The 25750-nt window shown below is 39.4% G+C and overlaps 3 protein-coding genes across 7 annotated transcripts in view; all 3 read right to left on the bottom strand.

Annotated features, from left to right (window-relative positions):
* Positions 1 to 2431, bottom strand: part of fynb (FYN proto-oncogene, Src family tyrosine kinase b) — a 103193-nt gene extending 100762 nt beyond the window's left edge. For 2 of the 5 annotated variants that reach the window (XM_028439295.1, XM_028439296.1), the window contains exon 1: positions 2212 to 2429. The gene's annotated coding sequence lies outside the window, so the exon portion shown is untranslated. Of the gene's footprint in view, positions 1 to 2211 lie in introns of all 5 variants that reach the window. The other 3 variants (XM_028439294.1, XM_028439293.1, XM_028439297.1) reach the window with 3 other exon arrangements.
* Positions 2432 to 6132: 3701 nt separating this feature from the next.
* On the bottom strand, positions 6133 to 16158 carry LOC114457838 (organic cation transporter protein). The gene is made up of 10 exons (XM_028439950.1): positions 15707 to 16158; positions 14961 to 15064; positions 14697 to 14851; positions 14390 to 14558; positions 14094 to 14217; positions 13142 to 13248; positions 12048 to 12259; positions 9702 to 9810; positions 7870 to 8082; positions 6133 to 6255 (listed from the first exon to the last, which is right to left on the bottom strand). Exons 1-10 carry the CDS (start codon positions 16055 to 16057, stop codon positions 6222 to 6224), a joined length of 1578 nt encoding a protein of 525 aa, XP_028295751.1. The 5' UTR covers positions 16058 to 16158; the 3' UTR covers positions 6133 to 6221.
* Positions 16159 to 19999: 3841 nt separating this feature from the next.
* tube1 (tubulin, epsilon 1) overlaps positions 20000 to 25750 on the bottom strand; it is a 31122-nt gene continuing 25371 nt past the window's right edge. The window contains exon 13 of the mRNA XM_028439565.1: positions 20000 to 20071. The gene's annotated coding sequence lies outside the window, so the exon portion shown is untranslated. The remainder of the gene's footprint in view (positions 20072 to 25750) is intronic.

Raw genomic sequence — 25750 nt, 5'->3', positions numbered from 1 at the left:
GATTCATAGGTATCACGGTTCACATCGATACTGTGAAAATTGAATCGCAGTACTTTTTTTTAAACAGCAGAGGGCGTTATTTATCCTTCTCTTGTCCAGAAGTGTTGGCGGCGGGCAGAATCTGCTACTACTCTCTTTCTGGCCGCCTTCTACTCTAAAACATGTTCATAAATGATTCCTTACCCCTTTAGCACCGAAAGAATATCTGTAATGTTGCGTGAATATCTGTAGGAGTCACGTTTTTCTATTAGCTCTGTCTGCTAGCATAGCATCTCTTCTTCACTGCAAGAATTTCTGGATGCCAACCGACCACTGGGTTACCAGCGCCCTCTGCTGGTCCAAACAAATATCTGACGTAAATACAGTGAAATGACTGGGTTTTTTTTAAAGTCCAATTGTTGAGGCACAAAATACATTTTCATTTGCACTTTTAAAAAGAAAAAGAACTATTATGCAGTTTTGCATTGTTTACTATAGAACTAGAATTTAAATGAATAGGTTTCTTCTTCATTTGTATTATTCCTTTAGTTATTTCATTCAAGATTTATTTTTACCTAAATTGCATTGTTTTGAATAGTTTATCAAGGGATTCTTTTGACAATGAAAAAAAAAGGAAATTAGTACAGTATTTTACCCCAAAAAATAAAGGAATATTTTTCAGTCATTTGTGTACAGTCCCATTTTGTAAAATAAATCGTGAGAGAATCGTATCGTGAACCCAGTATCGTGAATCGTATCGGGAGTTGAGTGAATCGTTACATCCCTAAAAGACAATGACGGTGTGTTAAGAGAGGAGGGGTCTGATGGGTCCTCTGTTCTCTCTCTAGTTGTTGAAAATGATGATTTTATTGATGCTGCAGCAGTGGTTCATACACGATATACAGTATTCCTCTGTCATCTTTGATGTCAAGCTTCAAATAGTTCTTACATTTTGTCACACATCTCAACACTTTTGATCATACCCGTTAAGTTTTGGGAAATTTTCCCACTCAAATATCTCATATTTTAAGACAGGTGTAAAATAAATCAAAAATACCCACTTGTCAACCACTTCCTAAATACAATTAGGTGATTAGGATCTGGTAGGCCTACCTTTATTAACAATGAAATGCTGTGAACATTCCTACTAGGGCTGGACGTTATGGACCAAAACTCATATCTCAAAATGATGATATACAATATAAATCTACATAATTTTATTTCAAATGAAGTCTGACCAGAAAGACAGTTCTGGTTTAAATTTGCTGATACAAAATGTCACACAGGCTCATTTATTAATAAACAGTTGCACAATATGTGCCACTTTTTTGTCTTATTCTCCCCTAAGGGACAGCACGTGAGTGAAACTGTGTGAGTGAGTTCTGTAGTGTGGTTTGTTTAGGGGAAAGTCTGGGTTAGAACAAGCTCAGGAATCCATCTAACTGTGCTTTTTAATGCTGTTCTGAGAAGTAGTGAAAGCAGTGATTCCAAAAACAAGTGTTTTAAAAATAAGCTAGAAAATATATACATATTGACACAGGCAATATTGTAATTCTCTATAATGCCAAAATAGAAAGCGTGACATAGCTTGAATTTCAATATATCGCCCAGCTCTAATTGGGATATATTGTAACATGCAAACCACGAATCATATCGTATCGTCATGGCAATGCACCCCCCTAATTGTGTATGTTTTTGGAGTTAGTTTGAGTGATTTTGGGGGTCATTGTGTGCATTTACTGTGGGTTTGTTCAAAATTAGATAAAGGACTGCATGTGGTCCATTCCAAAGCACCTGCAGCACACACACACACACACAGTGGGATGCTCACTACACACACCTACAGCATCCCGGTCCATAACGTGGGGCTGTGTCCTTCATCTGACTCCACTCAGCATCAGTGGGAGATACTGCTGATGATAATGCTGATGCTGATGATGGAAGGAGAACGGTGCACGCTCGGTAAACAACCAGAAACAGCACCTAAACGCACCACGATCCAGCAAAAGCTCAAAGATCTGCCCCTGTGCATGTGTGTGTGTGTGATCACATACTTTCTAAAGACACTTGTTTACTCAGTTTGTGACGCTTTGTGAGAGTCATGTTAAAACTACAGAAGCAGGGATAAGAGTACAGCCACAACCAGGTAAAACAGTTCAAGCCTGAGAAATCAGAGCCATTCATTCGGCTGTAAACGCAGCACTAAGCGGACCAGGGCGGCCAGTTTCTTACCAGTTCAGACACGTCCACAGCCCGCTAACGTGAAGCCCATGGCGGTGTGAAGCCAGCCAGCAAACGGTGGTGTTCCCCGGTGTCTCCCGGTGTCGCCCTGACGTCGCGCTGCTGCTCCCCGGAGCCGCTTTGTGTGATGGCGTTTTAGTTCTACTGAGCCACAATGGAGCTGCTGCTGCTGCCTTCAGGGACTGTGGGAAATATGAACGTAGCAGAAGATCACAGCAGGTGTAACAGGACGTAAAAGTAGGAGAACACTCAACTTTGTTTTCTTCACTACAAACGAGTCATTCTTAAGGGCAGTGCTAAAATATATGGTGGTTTTGTTCAACTTTGCATCCAACTCATTATAATGTCGACTCCATAGCAAGTTCCTATATTATACATATTAGTAAAGTATTCAATAACAGATCATATTGATACATATGGGTAAAGTATTGAAAACCCGCAAACAAATATTGCTTTGTTACGATTAGTCCCTAATTAGGTAAAAAAAATAATAAATAAAAAAACCTGATGTTTACAGATTCGGAGCCTTTATATTGGACGTGAACGGCTCTCTACGCTTCAGTTCTGAGTGACAGGCCAATGCACCAATTGGTGGACAGCTTGCGGTTCGAGGGCGTGTGCGTGTAAGTAAAAAATAGTTAATTACGGTATCAAGCTTAGCTACTGTCAAAATATGATAAATATCCACGTATAGTAATATAAACAATAAATATAAATTAAAATAAAGTTTTATATATATATATACACACACTAAAAATAGAAAATACTGGGTATGGTGAAAAGCATTGATAATCGATTAATAGCGATTTTATTATTGACATTTATAAATCAATTAAATAACATTTCTAAAAGTAAGTTATTTACATTTTTAAAATTGTAATACCAAACAGGCGACTTCTGCTAACTTCATTTGAAATATATAATATTGGAGGTGCTATGAGGTGTTTCTCAAAAGAGAAATCCAATCATTTCAAAAATCGAATTGATAATAATAGTCGTGAATCGGTTTGTAATTGAATTGACTTCAATAATGGAATGGAATTAGGAAAATGGGCTGATTAACCACCTGAAATACGGATGGATTCATCTGTGATATTTTTTTGGACTCATTTTGTGTATTTCTGCTGATGTTTTGTGTGTTTGTTTGCCATATTTTCTCTTTACTTTGGGGGCTGCACAATAGTCGCCCAAAGGGCCTTCGTACTATGAAGCTGGATAAGTGTATGTGGGTAATCTCTCAGTTAGTGGGCATCACTTAACCAAACATTCGCTGTCACAGAGCAGCTGTACTACGAAGCAGGCTATCAACACGTTTACTTAGGCGAGGTGATTACAGCCTGGCAACGTGCTCGCTCCCATATAAATGTTGGAGATTGCAGTGTCAGACCAATCACAATCACAGTGAAATTGTGCAGAGCAACTTACGTCACAATTGAGAAATAGTTGTTTAAAAATATAAAGAATTACAATTTGTAATTCAGACAAAAAACAACACTGTTGCTGCAGGAAGAAAAGAGCAAACAGGAAGCTGCCGACACTGTTTATGCGAAAAAGCGTGAGATTATACAATATTAATCTATTGGATGATAAACGGACAGAGCTCTGATTGTTTTCATTTAATTACATCACAGACGTGTTTCTTTTCACGTCGTCCTCAATTTATCACACACACACTGGGATGAGAGCCCATTGTTTTGCTCCACTGACTCAGTGAACCCTGCTTCATCAGCTGACTGTAGATCAGTCTATCAGATATAATTCTGTTTATTTCATAAAGGATGTCATCGCTAAATAAAAGGATTACATTTATCCATTAATAATCTTTATTTCCTAATCACAGCTGTCAGATCTTCACCAACCAGGATCTTCTAACAATGGGCAGCTCATTTTCTAAGAGAACTGATTGGTTAGAAGGCGGGGCTTTTGTACTTGTACTCGGATACTATCCACTTCACAACCTGGTCCCGACCAGGTTAGGTGTTCAGCCTAAGTTACCATGGTGATTTAATCCGGTAAAAAGTTAACCAGCAACGTAGTACAACACACACGCAATAAATCCCAGAAGTTAGCATGATGAGTAGTAGTACAGGCCCTAAATACCCACTTATCAACCATGTGTACGCTACCAGGGAGCTGCAGTGCTAATGCTGTATATATTTTTGTGTGTTATTGAGGTTGTGGCGCCATCTATTGTCTACATATTGTTCATTTATTCTCACACTTTTTTGATGCAAAGGTGACATTTTACATTGTAACAATTGCAAAAATATGTTAGTGTATGTTTATCTATGCATTGAGCTGAAGATGATACATTTAAAAATGAAGTCTTAGACGGGTTTGTTAACATGAATAGGATTTTTCTTCCCATGGCCACACACCAGTTTTGATTAAATGGAAGCTTTGAGATCATATTTTTTTGTATCGAGCATGATGAAGCTAAAACTTCTTGTGAATGGAATCCTACACCAGTGGGTACACCAAAGAACAAGTAAAAATATGAAGCCACACCTATTGTGCAAAACAGCCTTTATAACACGTGTCATCACTCATATCATGTACAATATCTGTAAATGTGCATAATTATTTACAAATGCCAAATAAAATGTGACAAAGACAACTATATTACTCATTAAATATTTATTAATGAAATATTTCAAAATCATTTTTGGTATAGCGTTTGCCTCTGTATTATGAAATTGGTGCATACAAAGTAGTTTAAAAAAAAATATTTTATTTTTTCCCAAATTCCGTGTTTTCCATATTCATTTTTTAAAATTCAACCAGATTGCATGTAAATGTTGATGCTGTAACATGTTTCTCTTTCTCTAGTCTGCGCTTTCTCCTCACTCTTCACACTTTTATTTTTAATTTCCCCAGTATAACCAGTTTGTGATCTTCTGATGTTCTTTCTTACCAGTCTGTTCGGTTCTCCTCTTCCTGCCCACTAACTCCAACCAATTCTGCAGATGTATCCCACCTCTCAATCTGCTTATGCTGGAGGTTTCTTCCTGTTCAAATGGAGTTTTGCCTCTTCCTCGTCACTGATGCTACACATATGGAAATATTGTTTTTTCCCCATTAAAACAGAACTAGTGATGCACAATATTATCAGCAAGTTAACGAGATCGACCGATATTGACTTTAAAATAAAGTATCGGACATTGGCCATTCTGCCAACAATAATGTCATAGACATCATATACATAGATGCCTCATTGCGTGTGTGAAGCAGACTGCAGCAGTGCTTGTAAATCAACTGAGGTAAGAATCATCCAATCTCACAGTAGAAATATTCACCGAATTTCAAAATGCATTAGTTATTTTCCTCATATACATATAGCCATGCACCGAATGCATAATTCTGTATGCTAATCCCAATAAAAAATATCGGTATCGATATCCGTGTACCGAAAAAATCCAATTGTGTGCATCCCTAAACACTAAACAAACAGTGCCGTGAGATCAGTTGTTGTATTTGGCACTATATAAATAAAGTTGAATAGAATAATGAGAATTTTAAAAAAGTGATTGTCTCTGAATTGAACTAGAAATCAATTGTGACATAAAAAGTAGGAAAGATACTCAACCAAGCTCTTAAGGTTTAATGACCCAAAGAATGAAAAAATGTACCAGTACACACAATCTCCTGACAAACATCTAATAATATACAAAAGTTGCACACAAACAGTTTTAATCAAAGATGAAGGCAGTATGTTGACTGTTTGTGGTTCAGCTGTGTGATACTGCGTGTCAGCGCTTTCACCACACTTTCACATCGCAGGGTTCTACCGTGTTATAGAAAGCTACATTTAGCACACACCAACAACAACTAAAAAAAAAATATGTTAAACCAACACTGCTTTTGCTTTTCACAAAGTGGGTAAACAAACCCATAAGACCATGAAACAAAGTCTAAGATGGACTTCCACTGGAAGCATAGACTTCATGAGGAATGGAGGCTCATGCCTCGGTTGGGCTGGTGCAGACTTGTTCTTTCCTCAATCAGGAAAGAAAGATACCAGCAGCGTCATCTTCCCTAAGACAACGAAAGAGAGAATCATTAAATGACATGTCTACCCGGTGATGTTATGCTTACGTTACACTCCCACAATCAAGACCAGGAACATTTTTGTGTGGAGTTTGCATGTTTTCTCTGTATTTGTGTGCATTTTCTCCATGTTTCCTTCAAAAGTCCAAAAACCTGTTTGGTCTTTAAGATATACTGATCTGGGATGGGGGTCAGATTACGGGACTACGCCCAGACCGGCGGGGTTGTGGTGACGGGTGCAGTCTCATTTCACACTTCCTTGTTTGCACATGTTGACTGATTGGACAAAGTTACATGCACCATCAAGGACCCTGCAGAGGGAGAAGATGTGGTCCACAGTTCCATAACCTGGATGAAAACCGCATTTCACCTCGTTGATCCGAGGTTTGATTATCCAGCAGACCCCCCTCTCCAGTACCCCTGAGGAGTGAGATCACTCTATAGTGGGAACACAACCTCTGATCCCCAATCCTTAAAAAGAGGGACCACAACCACAATCTTCCAATCCAAAGGTACTGCCCCCAAAGTCCAGGCAATGTTGCAAAGTCGTGTTAACCATAACAGCCCCACAACATCCACCCTTGAGGAACTCTGGGCGGGTCTCATCCATCCTTACCGGAAGCTGTGTCGGTGGGATTGAGGAGGTCTTCGAAGTATTCCATCCACCAATCCACTACATCTGGAGTCGAGGTCAGCACTACTTCCCCCTCCTGAGACTCTGGATGGTGGTCCAGAACCTTTTCAAAGTCGTTCGGAAGTCAATCTCCATGGTCTCACCAAACTGTTCCCATATTCGGGTTTTGGCTTAATTGACTAATTTCTTCCAATGTACTCAGGCCAAAATTATCACCTGTGTTTTTTAAGCTATTGCTTAAAAACTGGAAAACCTGGACCACTGGCAGCCCTGGAGCCACATGCGCCTCCCGTTCTATTTTTGTGTGACCCCCAAAATAAACACACAAAATTACAGAAAATTACAAAAAAAAACAGCAAAATTACACAAAAAATATTACAAAAAATACATACAAAATGACAGAAAAATACTGTAATGGTTAGAGAAACAAGCTTGTAATTGGAGGGTCACCGGTTTGAAAATGACAACAAAAATACAGAAAATGACAACAAAAATACACAGAATGACTCCAAAAATACACAAAACCCTGTCTTCTTTCCTGTATTAATGCTGGGATTGGTCATTATTTCAAATACTGACATAAATGATGCTGCGTCCCTCGGATCAGACAATCACAGTTTTTGAAGCCCCCACTGTGACAACAGTTGCCAATCTTTGGTCCAAATTCTTCAAATCTACAACCATCCTAGAAACTTGCAACATGTCTGAATTTCATACATGTCAGCAAAGCTTTGAATGTTACCAAAGAAATCAAAACCTCTAAATCTGTCATTAATCTGAGAGATTCCATAAAAATTATACGTGTGGGGACTTTTATTGTGTAATATTTCTGCATGACAAATGATATGCTGTTTTTCTAATGTGCAGGTTCTATTTACGGGTAATGACAGACAGTCAACAGTAGAATGTTTCTAGTAAAGTCTTTTTTCAGTTGCATTAGAGTCCTATGCTAAAAAGCCAAATCCAACCTGAGTCTGGATCCTTCGATGTCTTCAATAGTGTCAGGCAGAGGCTTGTTTGCAGTCTCAGGGAGCAGCATGGTGAGCCCGGCGCCGAGAAGGGGAAGCAGGCCACAAAGAATCATGGGAGCTTGAGGACTAATGCCCTTCAGTAGGTACATCATGGGAGCCAGAACGCCTCCAAACCGAGCAAACATGGATCCAATTCCAATTCCATTTTGTCTGAAAAAGAGAGTTTGGACATGAAAAAAGACTCAGTAAAAGCCATGAGAGCTCTGTTCAGTATTGCATTGGTTCTGTCCAGTACTCTATTGGTTCTCAACTGATCTGATTAGAGAAATCAGATAATTATCAAATTTGCGAGTTGATGTACTTTGAAGCAAAGAAGGTACAGAATAAAGCAGGTGGTGATGCTAAAGAGGGAAATATTTTAGCTTCTTAGTCACTGGGCAAATGTAGCTCCGGATAGAGAGGTTGGATGTTCTATCCCAATGCTGTATAAATGTCCATGTGTGAAAGTGCTTTTGGGCAGGAGACCATATTTTAATATAATAATATTGTAACATTGTAAAGTACTTTGGGACTACATTAGAAGTAACTAAAGTACTAGATCAGGCATGGGCAACTGGGGGCAACATTGGACTTAACTTACTTAAGTGATTTTTGCACGCCTGCAGTCACGCACATATCTCCTATGCGTATTCTCCCATCAAGGCTCCTGACATGCCCACCGTGCATAAATCGACCCAACGCACATAAGTGATATGCAATATCATTGATGAATTCATTTATTTGTACATGTAGAGTAAAATTGTATATGAGTCCAAACTTCAAGTGCAATATAATGTTTTACCTTCCCGTGGCATTGCACTTATTCCAGGATCAGAAGAGCTTAGGAAGAAAAGATCTTAAGCAGATGGGAGAATATTCCTAAAGGCGCATAAGGCCAGATTGTACTGGGAACACCTTCATCCCAGTTATGCACCCAGAGTGTAAGGCAAGGCAAGGCAATGCAAATGTATTTGTATAGCGCATTTCATACACAAGGTAACTCAATGTGCTTTACATGATCATAAAGTGCAGCAGAAAACATTCAACAGCTTAAAAATCAATAAGAACATTAAAATCAGCAGCAAAAAAACATTTATTTAAAATCATCAACAAACACATTACATCAACAACAACATGACCAAGCATCTCCCTCTCAATCATACGCCGTAGAGAAAAAAAGTGCCTTTAACTTTGATTTAAATATGTTCACATTAGATGATGAGTTCAACCCTGCTGGCAGTTTGTTCCACTTCAGCATAACAACTAAAAGCAGCGTCACCATGTTTACTGTGAACTCTGGGCTTCACTATCTGACCTGTGTCCACAGATCTGAGAGACCTGCTGGGTTCATACCTGACTAACATCTCACTGATGTATTCTGGACCAAACCCATTCACAGATTTATACACCAGCAGCAGAACTTTTAAGTCTATTCTGAGGCTGACTGGGAGCCAGTGTAGACTGTAGTAGAGAGTGGAGTAATGTGCTCTGGGATGAAGGCACCCAGTGACAGACGGGAGAATAGCGTGCAGCCATAATCCGTGCAGACTTCAGAACTTTCACCTAAGTCGTGTTTTGACTGACCTTTTTTTTCTTGTATCGGGGTAGTTTTTGACTAGGAGTATCTGTACTTTCACTCAAGTAATGAAGTTGAGTACTTTGTCTACCTCTGGTGGACATACTTAAACACTGCAAGGAATCATCTGTCAGGGGCCAGTGGTAAGGGGAACACATTGGGATGTAGGACATTAGTGTGTGTGTATGTGTGTCTGTGAAAGGATGACACTCACCTGATAACAGTGGGAAACACCTCAGCTGAGTAGACGTAAATAATGGACAGAGAGGCTGTGACCCCAAACTTCCCAATCATTGCCAGCACAGTTTTGATGACTGATAGGTCTAAAAAAGAAAAGAAAAAAAAAAAAAAACATTAACCCTTGCCAGCTTGGCTCTGGCAATTTAAAGTTGTATTGTGGCCAGTTATCATTACCCCTAACATGGGAAGTCAAATTGTAATGATCCATGTCTGTTTACTGAGCCCCCCATCTCTGAGAGCAGGTTTAATACATGCCTGTAATTGTCTGATCTCATCAGGAGACCACTGAGAACTCAAGGTGCCACAGTGAGGAGCAGTCGCTCTAGTGTTAACTGCAATGACGTGCCGTGAGCACTAGGGTTGGGTAGGCAGGGCGTTGCAAATCGAGACCACCAGTGTCGACACCAATGACAATTTCATATGTTTCTGCTGGCAAGTGTTAATCTAACAAAATCAACATTGTAAAACCCCATTAAAGAAACATAAACAATTATTCAATATAGCCTCCATACTCTCCCAACAAGATATATCTCTGACACGGCAGCGCATCCATTGTTTGTGTTGGAAACACAGAAACACGGAGAAAATGACAACAACAACTCAGAACAGCCTCAGTGAGGATCATCCACAAAGCCATTCCTTCCTTTTGTACCATTCACTGTAGAAAATACCAACAATTTTCTGACTTTACTTTTGCTGAAGGTCTGGTAGCTCAGGTGTTGGTCTCCATCTTTTAAAAGCTGTCGTTTTTCCTCAAAAGAAAGTTTCTTTATCGTCTCTTGCGCTGTCATCCTGACTGTAGTGTTATCCCACCCATTAGCTCGAGAACATAGCAGCGGCCACGCTGCATCAATTCACTAATGCACTGTGAACGTATGTATAGCATTTAGCATAGCACAGTTACGTCCAAAAGCAGCGTAGAGAGCTGCCTTTTTAAGTAAATGGTTTTCATATTGGGGAATTGACTGCGCATGCGCAAACACATATAAACACAGGCTATGGCAGAGGTCTGCAACCTGTACTCTCAAAAGAGCCATTTTGCCTCATCTCACTTGGATTAAAGTCCTTCCGGAGCCGAAAAATAAAACCTTTTTAATGAAGATAACAGTGTATAACATTCTATACAGGCAAAATTATATTGGATAATGTTATGTAAAGAATATTTTTTTTCGATAATGTATTTGAAGGGCTAGAAACAAGCCGACATGTTGACAGTTCAATGAATCTGTCCGCACACAATAAAAATGTACATTTATTTCCAGAATAGTGTTTTAGTTGATTTAATTATCTCACCAGGGATTTAAAACTTAAGGTTAACCACAGGTGCAGGGAAATTAATGGTCTGTAGATGTTTCAGGAGGTGAAGTAGGAAGGTGGCAGAGTTATTGCAGTTATTGTGATTTACTTTTAGGTCGACAATTCGTTATATCATGATTTTATTTGGTGTCAAAATCATCAATCATTAATACCCTCTGTTAGAAGATAACTATTTCAATAGTTTTTTTTTTTTTTAAAGCTATAGTGAGCCATTGCAAAAGAGTCAAAGAGCCACATGAGGCTCCAGAGCCGCAGGTTGCAGACCCCTGGGCTATGGGGCCAAAGGTAGAGCAGTAATGTGGGAGAGGGTGTGGCCTCCTCCTGCCTTACAGAGGAGTGAGACTGTGCAGCGTCTCTGTCGTACCAGGAAATAGCGCTGTTAAGTCATTTGGGCTATGAAAAGAACAAAATGCTTATAAAACTTATAGGTACTGTAGGCTATCGGAAATTGAAAAATAAATTATAATTATATTATAATTAAAACAAATAATCAAAATATCAACTCACCCTTGGGTAGGCACTGCCTACCCTGCCTACCCTGACTGCACGTCACTGGTTAACTGTCATTGTGTCCAGTTTGGAAAACACATTTATAACAGCTTCGTAGTACGGCTGCTATGTGATGGAGAATGTTTGGTTCAGTGAAGCTTGGTAACTGTGAGATGTCCCGGATATACGTATCCAGCTTTGTAGTACAGGCCCTTTGTGTATTTTTGTTGTCATTTTGCACATTTGTGTATTTTTGTTGTTTTGTGTGTTTTAAATCTGTTTGTCAACTTTTGTTCATGTGCATTTTTCTATAATTTTGTATGTTTTTTAGAGTTATATGTTTTTCTGATGTTTTGTGTATTTTTCTGTCATTGTGCAGGCTTGTCTGCATTACACAATACACAACGGCGCTTGATATTCCTCAACTCAATAGTTGACCTTCTGTTAATGCAAATGTTTCAGGTTACTCTGCATCTTAGGGAAATCATTGCAGATGGAATGCTGTGGTCCTTACTGCTGGGGACAAAGATGGTCAGCAGGCACGCGGTTCCTCCAACCAATAGGAAAGCCAGCTGGGAAAATTTGCGGGAGCGGTTGAGTGTGAACAGGGTAATAGTGCGAGCAGGCATCTCTACCAGGCCAAAGATCATCTGAGTCAGATAGATGTTCATTCCAAAGTCAGATATGTTGAGGGATAGCCCATAGTATACCAGGATATTGACAAACCTGACAACACACAGACAAATTGAATTAAATACAAAAATATTTCCCAATTTGAGTATGCTCTTATCCATTGTCGTTAGTTTTTTCGATGGAGTCATTCTGTGCTGATGTCAAATCTAATCTGACTAGTCCATTCCAGTATGAGTGTGGACACTGGTTTCTGTGTACTTTGGGAAAATGCTTATTCACGTGAACACAAATATCTGAATGGGACGTTAATGGAGGCAGACAGGCTGCTGTGATGTGTGTATATTCAGCTCTGTCTCACTCTAGGCTAGTCTCACATGCTTATTTAAAGTTTTTTTTAATATCCAGTAGAAGTTATTCATCCATCCACTTACCTCACATATTTACCTATCCTGAAAAAAAGTTTTGTTACATACAAACAAAGTCTGGCAGTAGAATCTTGTTGCCATTTGAATAATGAGCTAAAACTGAAGTATTATTACCATCTATGTTAAATGGTGATTTTGACAACATCCTAACTTGTAGTTGTATTTTTAATCTTATATGTCTTACTATCATGCACCAAGAATATAAAATATTTTGCTAAATTTCCACAAAAAAGTACTGCAATAAAAATCTCTAAAATGGAAATCAATAATATTCCTCCTGCCATCACTTACCCATTTAATCAGTATTTCACTAAAAATGTATTTCTGTCTGCATAGAAACATTTCTAAAGTCATACCTTGTAAAAAAAAGTCATTTTCTGAGACAAATAGCCAACCAATTAAGTTACTTCTAATTATTAGTAAACTAAGAAATTTTTTTTTTATGAACTTATAAATTCCTATTTTTCCTATTCCTATTAATGTGGTTAGGTTAGGGTTCAATGTCTTGCCCAAGGACACTTGGAAACTGGAATGTTTTGTTCAGTCTCACCAGAGATAAAAGACAATTAGAGACTGCTGCCTCATCCTGGGAGTTTGAACCAGGTCAAAGACGGAGTGCTTCTTCTTCACCTCAGTTTTCCCCTCACTTTTATAGACCTGGTGGGTAATGAAAGAGAGAGTAACAGACACTGCTATCACAGCTGTAAAGTAAAAAAAAGAAAACTGCTGATCCTCTGCTCCACCTTTAACTATGGTTGCTTATCAAACCCCCTGTGGACTGTCTTGCACAGTCACTGTAGTTTTAATGAGGTCCGCAGTTCGTCCTTAAGCAGGTGGTTTTCAAACATCTGCAGCAACAGCGACATAAAAATTTCTTCTGAGCTGACAGAAGACATGGTACAGCTGAAAAAGGCTGCTATTGACAAACAGTAAGAAGATTGAGTAATACGCCATCTTATCTATACATTTTACAATCATGCACTGGAATGCACTCAGTAGATTCAAACTGAAAAAGCATTCTGTTTTAAATTGTGTGTTACAGTGGTGTGCAAGTTAGGGAAGAAAAAGAATGTTACTTCATCAGAATTTGTGTGGTCTGAAACAAACAAATAAAACAAAATAAACAAAAATACTCTTAAAATTCCATGGTCTTGGAGATGAGTCTCCGAGTTCCTAAAAAATTCTGTCAACCCATCTAACAATCGGAAACAATGAAGATACAAGTTAATATGAAGACTAGACCAGCAAACTTTCTTTCTGCAGAGTCAACACAAAGCTTCCAGTAGGATGTAGCAGAACAATCAGAGCTCATTTTTGGATTAATGTGACTGTAAATCACATTGCAATAGAATGAGTGAATTACGCAGAAGTAAAAAATATCACTAAGATTATGAATGGTTGAGGAAAAATAAAATAAACAGCAGAAGGCTGAAGAAGTGAAAAACATAAGGTAAGTTTCTTCTATTATCAAAAGACTGAATCATTTTTTAGAATTGGAATACCTGACACATCTCTGGGTCCAGTGTGAAGGGCTTCCCGTTCATCAGAGCAGCTTTCTGGATCAGCTCCCATGCTTCCTCTTTCCTGTTGTTAGCCATTAACCAGCGGGCTGACTTTGGCAGGACCCTAAAGATGTAATATTAGGTTTGATCAACAGAAAAAACTGCATCATCCAGTCTGTGCTTATTGCTCTTACTTTAGCACAAACACAGGAAGAACTATTGACTGAAACTTAGTCAACATTTCAGCTCGATGAAGTGTAACTTCCTTTTCAAAAAGGAGAAATGTGGTCACTCACCAGATGTAGAAGATGAAGAGAAATCCAGGTGCAGATATAGCAAGCTGCAGGGTCCGCCAGTCTCTGATGAGATATGCCACTCCAGCCAGAAGGATGTAACCAACACCAAAGGAATAATCCGTGATGATCCCAGCTAGCATTCGCTGCTTTGATCCAGTCCATTCCGTACCTGACGGACATGAACGTATAAACACAATAAAATGAATTCTTTGGTATTCAATGGTCTAATTTCCTCCTTATGTTTTACAATTAAATTACAATTAAATTAGAAGTTTCAGTTTGAATGAAATATAGATTCCTCACTGACCGAGCACAAAAGCATTCATGATGACACCAGAGACGGACATCCCAACCATAAATCGAAGGGAGGTGTAAATATGGAAATTTGGAGCATACGCAGCACCGACTCCAAAGATGGCCTGCATGGCCAGGCTGATAAGAATGATGTTCCTACGGCCGTATCTGGTAGATAACCATAATCATTTCAATGCTTAAACTGATGAAAAACTATATTTGAAAAACTCAAGAACACAGCGATCGCCAAAAGATTGCTTCTTAATAGTCAACTCACTTATCAGCCAGGCATCCAAACAAAGCAGCTCCAACAAGGAGGCCAAACATGTAGATGGATGAGCTCATGTAGTTCAAACTGGCCATGTCACATACTAGGTTCCACTGGAAAAAGAGCAGAGAGAAAATAAGTGGGTGAAACCCTAATCTTGATATAAAGCATCATCAAACTATTATGTTAATCTAAGATGTGTTTAAGCATTTTTATGTGTTGGTTTATATAGACATATAAGATCAATATAACAGGAATTTGAACATTTTTGAGGAGTATGTATTGATGTGGTCACCATGTGCTTTCCTCTACTAAGATCAACCAAACTTGAATAGTTGTCTATAGGATCCTATATACTGTATGTTATCCATATGGTGTGAATACAATGAACCCAACAACCCTCTTCCAAATAAGATCTGTAAAACTCCCCTCTTGCCTTAACCAACTCCATCTTGTAGTTCTTGATCTGGTCAGTCACATGTGACATTGTCCTGTCCAATCAGATCGTTTCAGTCACATAACTGCTGCTGTTACGCACAGCTCACGTTCATGTGTTACAAAACCTTCCAGTATGTGTGAGAAGGATGCCTGCACCACAGGAGTCAATCCCTCAACCCTCACCCTTCTCCACTCTGTCTCATATATCACCAGGCCATTGAGGGGAGGCCATTAAACCAATCCACATTCTGCAGCAGCTCAAAGGCTTCATGATACTCACAAAATTCAGAAAATTTGAGTTTTTGTTTTTCACTCACCTCAGACACTGTTGTGCTTTGGAATGTCTCAGTGCTGTACTCCCAGCCCCCCTGGCAGCTCATTGAAGGGCCTCCATCACCAGAAGCTACAGCAGCACTTTGGTTGAAGGGGACTGGGCAGGTGACCTCAGGCCAAATGCTGGGAGAGATCATCAGGCTTGAGTTGAAAGAGGCTGGAGAACCATCTGGGGGCTGTTTGGTGCGACACAAGTGAGGAGGAACAGCCCCTGTGAAGATTGAGACCAGCATGTGGAATGCCAGGAAAACCTGAGGCAGACATATCCATACATACAAGATCTTCTGGAACTTCCCAAAGCCTCCAATCACATGAAGTATCTCATCAAAATGCATCTCTCTGACTTTTCAATAGCTCAGCAAGTCCAACCTTAAGCTATTTAATGGTAAAATATAGCAGTCAGAGGAGCATTCACTAGACTGAGTAGCAGTTTAATTCCTCAGATTAAAAACAACTAATTATATCCCAGAGGGTTAACAAATAGAGAGCACGTCCTCATGAGATGCAGTCACACCTGTGTGTGACCCATTCGTCTTTGGTGGAACTGTGTGGGCTTTTACTTCAGAGTGATGGGAGTGAACCAGAGGGAGGTGTTTCCCCTCTGTGGGAGGAGTTGGTTGAATGGCTCTGCATTTTCTCTCCACCCTTTAAAGCGGTTTGTAAAGAGGACTGAATGAAGTCACCTTTCTCCCTACTCACTAGGGACCTCATGTACAAAGACCTGCATGAAAAATTACCTTCACAGTAATCCAGAAAACGTTGAACGCACAGAAATTCTGAGATATATAGTTCTCTGCGTACGGATAAATCAGCGTGGAATTGAGAAAAAGTGTTGAAGTATCTGACCCCCCACATCAGTTACATTCACAGTATTGTTACTCTGTAAAATTGTATCGTTCCTATTAAAAAATGAACTAGTATTATATCCTAACAGTTAGGATATAATAATAGTCCTAACCCCCCAACTCTTCTAACCCTTACCACCTGTATAAGTGTGAAAATTCACTGGCAGGAAGTGGGAAAACATAATATGAAACATATTTTAATATTTGTTAACTAATGTGTAAACCATACCTGTGTTGTGTTTGATTAAATTGTAATTGACAGTTTTTATTGAGTTTCCATGGTAATTACAATTACAAAGTCAAATATCTTAAATCAATTACAAATGAATTGTGATTACAATGGCAACAGAATTTTGTGAAATTACAATTATGATTATAATTACGTTATAATTAATATCAGTTGCACAATTACAATTATAATTGACCCCAATTCTGCAACAGACATTCCATGAGTGCTGATATAGAGTAACAATACAGCACTGGGACTCTTTACAGACATCATCACTCTGCAGTACAGATGTTCTAGTAACCATTATAGTCAACTTTCAATTAAGAAATGTTAATGTGTTGCTTGGCAGCAGCCTTGTCACCCAAAATAAATGATTAAATAAACAAATCAATATCTTGTTGATTAATACTGTTGACTAATAAAATACATTTGTAAAACTGTTGGATAAAAGCAATATCACACTCGAGGTCGTGCTGTTGTGCTGAATATCAGCATTGGTGTGACTATCTACGGCCGAATCACACCAGTGCTGAGAGTTCACCACAACAGCACAACCTTGAGTGTGATATTACTTACTTAAAATGCAACAGCACCTGGGATTCACCTCTGCATGATCAGAAAACTACAGATTTCTGATCCTTACCTACACCCTTTGTGACCAATACCCAGCGAGGGTTCTTACAGTCTTTGTTTGTGTGTATTTTTGTGTGTTGAGAAGGGGGGAGTATATGTAGAAAATGTTATAATATAAAACTTCTAATAAATGGTAAAAATAATAATAATAATAACAGGTACCATGATAGAGCAACAAAATGTGGCACACAATTACCATTTCTCACGTTTAGTTTGTAAATAGGAAAATTGTTCGTATAACATATCAGTGGAATTTTCCCTTGATTTTCAGCTTCTAAGTCAGTGGGATTTTTGTCTGCTCGGCTCAAACAAAGGCACATTCCACTGTGTGCAGTTGTTCATCTAACACTGGATGCCAGTGGGGGGGATGGACAAATTCAACTAGTCCAAAGAAATCCATTAAGGAGGAGAGGTTTCATCACAGTTCCAGTTAGAAGTACCAGCTTTACTGACTTTTGGGTACAACATTCGCAGCGTTGCTTTTTTGTTATTTTTTTTTATCAATGGAAAAACAATCAAATCCTCCACCTACGGGCTTATGATTTAAAAATAAAAAGATCCACTTAATTTACAATTAAAGGCCTGGGGTCTTATCTATTTGTGGGAATTTGTGTTCTGTTGGTAAATAAGTAAAAATTGTCTTGAATTCAAAAGATATAAAAATAAATACATCATTAATAAACACGAGCACTCTGAGCTGTGGATTCACTAAGATCTGAAATAAAGGGTGGTAATCCAGTTCCTTCTTTAAATCCTTGAGTTTCCTCACCTGCTGCTTGGAATTCACCAAGACTGCAGCAATGATTAGTGCATGTGAAGAACTGGTGCAGACCGCCCCTATTTGAATGAGCGTTTTGTACGTGTTGTGTTGAACATGGAGGATGAACATCAGTGGCATAGCAAGGGTACCAGGGGGCCTCAAGCAGGAATGTCAATAGGGGGCATTCTGTCGGCCGTTATATGCTCTGTGACGGTGGCTATGCTTTTGGCAACAAAGATTAAAAAAAAACCTCTAAAACATACAAAAATAATAATAATATTTTTGAGCAGCTTTTATTATTACTATTATTAATAATATAGATATATATTATGTAAACTTTTTTTTTTTAAAGCAAACAGCAGCATTTTAAAACTTAACTTGTGCAAGTAGTTCAAACAAGTTTTAAAGTATTATGAAATGTAAAAAACATACAAGATACCAGAAACCCAAAATAAACATTGGGTTTCTGCTTCAATGTTCATACATCACAATGACCAACGTAAACTTTACATGTCAAATAGTAAAAACAAGTAATAAATACATTGACAAAATAAACAATGTGCTTAGGTTCACACACACACAGTGTCCATACATAGTTGGTACACAACATCCAAAAGTGCACATCAATTTCTTTTTAAAAGGCGTAAACATTAAATGTGTCACCGTTTGTGGATGGTGGTGTGGACCCAAATGCAGAGAGAGATGGAGGCAGAATGCAGGCATAACACTTGTGGAACCAGTCAATGTTTATTCCCAAACTTAACTTAAACCCAAAAAAAACACTAGGAGGTACAGGGAGTAAGGAACAAAACGCAGCAGTACATGAGGAGAGTAGACATTGACAATACACAATGAACCAGAAAACATTCAGTGTTCAAGCACTCAGCTAAGTAGTGGAGGATCGGCCTGATTGGAATGGGCCACACCTGGGTGGAAACATGAGGGCGCTAATCAGTCACAAACCAAGCACACAGACGTCACTGGGGGTGAAGCCACAAGCAGGAATCCCTGGAACACAGAGACAAGAGTTACACTAGAAAACAGAATCAACAAAAACTCAGAACAAAAGGGCTAAACACAAACCAAACAAAACCTGAGAAAATGTGCAGTATAAAAATGCAATTACAATTACAAACCCAGTTTTAAAACAAAACAGTCAAAATAACCTACAAAAGTATAAAATAAAAAGTATTAAAATTGTACACAAGTTCAAGGTCTGCAGTTGGCACCAAATATTTCCACATGTCCACAACTTTAGAGAGAAAAAAACAACAATTAAACATGATACATGTGCAATAAAAAGGTTAAGTAATAAAGACAAAAAAGTGAAACACTGGATTTTGCTCCCATGTTCAACAACTACAAACGCCACATTGGCTCTAGCAATGGCGTTTTCGAGACTTGGCATGTGCAAAAGCAGTGATCAGGTGTTCCATTATCCAATGATCTTCTCACCCTGTGCTCTCTTGAAATTAGACTGGAGGTAGAGATACTTGGGTACTTAGTCTAACTACTCTTATACTTATATATTTATATTTATGTTTATACTTCTTTTTTTATTTATTTTTCTTTATTCTAGTTGATTGTTATTATTTAATGTTACACTATTTGAGAGAGCACAGGTCACCAAGACAAATTCCTCATATGTATTCATACACTCTTGGTCATTAAAGTTGATTCTGATTCTGATTCTGTCAGTTGTATTGGAGGTAGCAGTGCTGGGGGCTGTAGTAATGGAGGTAGATGCAGACTGAGCTAAAGACAAATAGAAACAGAACAACGTAATGTCAAAAGACATCTTAGTTAAAACATTCAGGTGAGTTACTTACAATTGCATCTTCAGGAGTTGAAGGTGCTGCAACAATAAACCTTCTTAGTGATCCTGAGTAAAAAAGGGGGAAAAAAGAAATATAATTTAGTCATACAGTAGATAATGAGACACATCATTCTTTTATAACATATCTACACCTCTATGGCACTGTTAAAACAAGTCCAACTTATCCAAGTTAAAATCAAATATATATAACTTTTTTGCCTGACATGATACTACTCGCTTACTGTCTACACAGTGCATACACATAGTTGCTTAGGTAGGAAGTAGGCTACATGACATTTTTTCACACATTCACACAAATGTCAATAATTCTGCACCTCTTAGATCGGCTGTTTGGTCATTTAAACAGTAACTTTTACTTTACTAGATACTCCTTTTTTTCCTTTTGTTTTTCACTTCCTGATGGATAACTTCTCTTCATGTCTTTAGATGCGGCGCACGCACCACCCTCATCATCTGTTTTTGTTTTTTCTAAATGAGCAGCATGCGGCCTGCACAAGCCATCCCCTCACTCACTGAGAGACAGGTGGGGGAGGGGCAAGTTTGGCTCAGCTGAGGGGGCCCAGTCAGGGAATTTGCAATGGCAAATTGTCACTACAACTTGTCATTTCTCTGGGCTCTTTGTGTCAAATTTGTTGGCCCTCAGGGTGCCCCTGGTGGCTTAGGGGACCCTAGACAGCTGCCTGCCTTGCCTAATGGTAAGTTACACCTCTGGTGAACATGAGTGCGCTGAAGCGAAAATAAAAATTTGAAGCAGCAGAATTGGAGGTGTTAGTAGAGGAAACAAATAAAAAAAAATAGATGAATTACAGCAGATAGATAGATAGATATTCTTTATTCATCCCGCAGTGGAGAAATGTGGGTGGATGTGACTGTGAGTGACGGATGGGTCACGTGCGTGCGTGTGACAGTGACCCGCGAAGGAGAGATGAACGCACGTCCACCTTATTTTTAATCTCACACACACACACACTTCCATCTCCGCTGTGTTTTCTGTCCACATTTACTGCAGCGATGATCTCTGCGTGTGTGTTTGCACCTGCTTTTCAGTTGTACTATTTTCTGGTACTAAAACTATCACCACAAACAGTTCCAGATTTCATGAAGCGCATTTCTCCCCCTGCATAAATGTATTAGCATTTTTCTCCTCCCATATTTTGCTCCCCTTGGGAGATCTGCCTACTATACATATTCATTGGGGGAAACGCGCTAAATAGAGTGACGGAGCATTCTGAAGCGCTGAAAAGGCGCAGTCCTGATTCCCTGGGCTTTATACTCCTTATTAGCGCGTGGAGTGATGTTTGCACACCTTTCAATACCACCAAACAAATCCTCTTTGCCAGGCATTGGCAGTTATCTGGATCAGTGATCCTGATCATGGTACCATGATTATTTATACTTTAAAGGCTTGTAATAAATGTACATCCCCATTAATAGCTATACAGTAGGTAGAAATGTATGATTTTTTTTTTTGATAAATCGCGATGAAATGCGCATCCTGAATCCGATTCGGGTTAAACTCGATGGGATAATAGAGAAACCAACTCAACACTACTGAGTCAAATTTAATAAGGATCAGTCACTGAAAAACCAATTACCTAAAAACCAAATCCTCAAAAGTTCAATAAACACATACTGTATTCAGTCACGGGTAAAGTTAGTCCTGGAGATTCTCCAATTCAGAATGTTTTAGATGTCTCCCTGCTTCATCACACCAGAGGCCTGTACTACAAAGCAGGATTTTATTGAAGTAACTTCAAGATTAACCTTGGCTTTTCTGTACCGCGATGCTGGTTAACTTCCTACCAAGATAAATCACCATGGTAAGTTATGCTGAACAGCTAACCTGCTCCAGAGCAGGATAACAAATCATTGAGTATAAAAGCACCACTTCCTGTCCAATTAGTTCTCTTGAAAAATGACCTGCCCATTCTCTTCTAAGAATTTGTCATTCTCTGTCCATGTTGCTGAGCAGATCTGACAGATGACAGGGGAGAAAGAACATTTAGGGATTGCTGTAATCCTTTCGATTTACCCAATGACATCCTATTTGTCAACTGATGCAGTCAGTCGTTGCAAATGTAATGTCGGTCCAGTGCTCGTGTGGGGCCTTGCCCCGGCGCTCGTGCTGTCTGGTGGCCGGCAGGGCATGGGTCGCTCTCCTTGTGCCCTCCGGAGCGGTATTCTCCTGCTGGATGGCAGCTGGGGTGGGCTCTCAACCTAAGGCCTTGCACGGTGGCTCATCCTTGGGGGCTGGATTCTGTGGGTGGGGTGGGCTGGTTTTGGCGGGGGCCTTCTGGTGCCTGCTCGTGCACTGGGGGATGCCCGCCTTTGGGCAGTGTCCTGCAGTGCACCATGAACATGTATCACATACAATTTTAACCCTAAGTCTTTCTTACCACTAATGTATCCAGCGCATGCGCAACCATGTGCCCAACCTTAACCCCAGTAACCATCAGTGGGCTTTCTCCAATCTGAAAAAATGTCCATCAAGCATGCGCAGATACCTTTGGGGTAAGATAAAAAATTTATGCCACATCGATATGGCGGGCTGTCTTAGGCAGCGGTGGGAACTGCCTCTGAAAATTGCATGATTACTATTGTAACAACAACACATCATCAGTAGGGTAAAACTAACCTGTAGGAGGTGGTGGAAGGGGTGCATTGGGTTCTCTGCGTCTGGGATTTGCTGGGGTGTGAAGGCACCCGGGGTGTGGGTGCCGCTTCTTGGCCTGGAGTCTCTGGGGCGGCGACTTGGCCCTGGGGGTGGCTTCTGCAGCCCCCATTGAGTGCTGCCAGACTGGTTGGACTTGCAGGTCTGGGATGGACCACTCGCAAGACCAGTCTGCTGACATGATTGTTGATAAAGTGGCCCTTGGAATGGACTATAACATTTGCCCTAGATATAAAAGTTACCCATCACTGCACCAGAGGATTGGGACAATACAGCTAACAGGGTTAGTGAACTGTTGGTGGGGCAGCAAGATATTAAAGGATGAATATGTACTAGTGGGTGCAGTGGATGTGTGGGATGAAAGATAGGAGTGGCACCCTGTGGTGCTGTAGGAAGGGTGGATGGATGACCTTTTCCATCTGAAATACTGATGGGCAACTAGATCTACAGACAACACAAACTAACATTTACCCTATAGTAGGAGTAGGAAGCAGATGGAATAGAAGAACGCAGTAAGCACTAAGTTCAGAATGCGTGTTTACTTCAGGGAACTGAACACAGCCAAGAGCATAAAGAGCCAACTCAGGATAAAACAAGACTTCAGTTCCATCCTTCTGTGCTGCTGCTTTACTAGTAATGGACGTAGAATTCAACAAAGTTCTTAAAGTCTTTGGAGAGAGCTGAAATCGCATGGAGCAGATGGGTACAATCACACCTGAATAAATAGTTTAAAATACTGTTTTGGATCTTGTTTTATTATCAGTTTGTGTTCCCGAAGTACAGAAGATACTAACAGCTGTAGCCCACTCTTTGGCACCTTTTCAACTCATTTATTGAGTTGTGTTTAGTTCGAACAGAAGAATGATTTGTTTTCAGGGTAATCTGAACGCATTCAGTAATTACTTGTTCACAAAACGGTAAACTTCATGCTACTTCCTGCAGCCTTTTTTGAAGGCTCTGATTGAGATGCAGTCTTCTATTCATAGACAATGATGAACCTAAATATTTTTATTGTTATAAATAGCTTATTTAAAAAAAGATATATTTTTCATTGGCAACAGTCAGAATATGAAGAATTGAACAGCATGGAAGCATATTTTGTTTTTAATCAGCATTCCTATTCCCCTAACTTTACCAATTACAGCACTCGTTTAAAGTCTATTTATCCATCAAAACAGGTGACAGAACAAAACAAGCACAAAGCTGTCAATGTGACAGAAGGGTTCACCTGGGACAGATCACCAATAGTTCACAGGGCTATCACACCAATAAGAACTACAGACACACTGTTCTGTCGTTCAGAGAGACTCGCAAAGACAAATAATATATGACAACAGCAATTGTTTTTTAATGATCACCGATGTTCAAGTTATTTTTCTTGTAAAACAATTTTTTTTTCAGCACCTGAAGTCACCTAAAGCATATAAATATAAATTTTACAAAACTAGTTGATTTGATAAACCATTTGGTTTGGTTACATTTTGGAAAGTTGAATAGCCAGTAAACTAGTCTAAATAGGGAAAGACAAAGAAATGGAAATGAAATGGAATTGTGTAAACTGAAACGGAATTGATGAAATTTTAAAATGGTCCCTTTAAATGATACAATAAGACATATTGTGTCAAGACATTAGATTATAAAAAATTCTAAAATGCTAAATAAATGCTGCTTTACCAATATAAACCCAAATAACCTAACTCCAAGGTTGAAGAAGCATAGTATGAGTGGAAACACTTAACCTTACACAGGGTTAAAATGAACATTCCACACAACATGCTTTGGGTTTTATTCCTAAAATAGTATTGTCATTGCTGTCCCCTGTTGTTTTGTGGAACAATAAGAGAACAAATGCCATACTACCCCCACTTTGTATGACTGCGCTTGATAAACACCCTAATATCATTAGTAATGTGTTTTGCCTTTAAGCAGGACATAGCATCAGCAAAACAAATCTCAAGACATGAATGAGATTTGTTCCCCTGAAGCCATGAAGGAAATGTCAACATTAACAATTACACACCAAAGTTAAACAAAACAAAACAATCAAGAATCTATTTGTACCGTACTATGGGTAGCACAACCAAATCAACCATATGGTATTCTACACTTTTCCAATTGTTATCAAAATATTTCCTTCTAATGGCGTGTTTCTATTGGCAGTATCGGCACTACACAGCTCCGCACTCCTCGCTTTTCGTATCCGATATTGTTTTATCGGAGCATTGCCATTGAAGCCCAATCAGTGTCTGCTTTGTGCCTACAACACATTTTCAGATCAGGGCTGCTTTGTTTGGAACCTCAACGAAGATGGTACTAAAATAAGCAGCACCCAGTACCACGGAGGAGGTACTTTTACCTAGTGGAAACGCACAAAAAGAGAGTACAGCCACGCCGAGTAGAGCCGATATCGCGTCATAAAATTGGAATTACAGCAAAAGGATTTGGTCACAATGTATAATATACATCCATCCATCCATTTTCAGATGCGCTTGTTCCTGTCGGTGCCTATCTCCGGCTCACACAGGGCGCTATGCGGCACTACACCCTGGACAGGGCGCCAGTCCATTGCAGGGCAACACACACAGAGAAAACCACTGACAATCACATTCACTCCTACGGGCAATTTAGAGACTCCAATCAACCGTACAGTCATGTTTCTGGATAGTGGAAGAAAGCCGGAGTCCCTGGAGGAAACCCACACAGCACGGGGAGAACATGCAAAGTCCACACAGAAAGGACCCAAGTGTCCACCCCAGGGCTTGAACCCAGGACCTTCATGCTGTCAGGCAGATGTGCTAAACCAACATACTAAAATATTGTATTTAAAAATCACTTCACATCAAAAGAATAAAAAATGTTGCTGTCCTTCTATAAAACACAGCATTTGGCCCTTCAGCCAAAGACTTCAAACACTTTATAGTAAATGTCTCTTTGTAATGTAACAGTTGAAATTTCTCTTTAAAAAGGAACAGAGGGCACATCTACTGTGTCTGTTGGTTACTGATGGTAAGAGTCGTGAATGTAGAAGGACTGTAGGCCCATGTTTGTTGAAG

Source organism: Gouania willdenowi, chromosome 24 (assembly GCF_900634775.1).
Source record: "Gouania willdenowi chromosome 24, fGouWil2.1, whole genome shotgun sequence".
Lineage (NCBI taxonomy): Eukaryota > Metazoa > Chordata > Actinopteri > Blenniiformes > Gobiesocidae > Gouania > Gouania willdenowi.
Note: the sequence above shows the minus strand (reverse complement) of the source record. Positions and strands in the feature narration are given on the sequence as shown.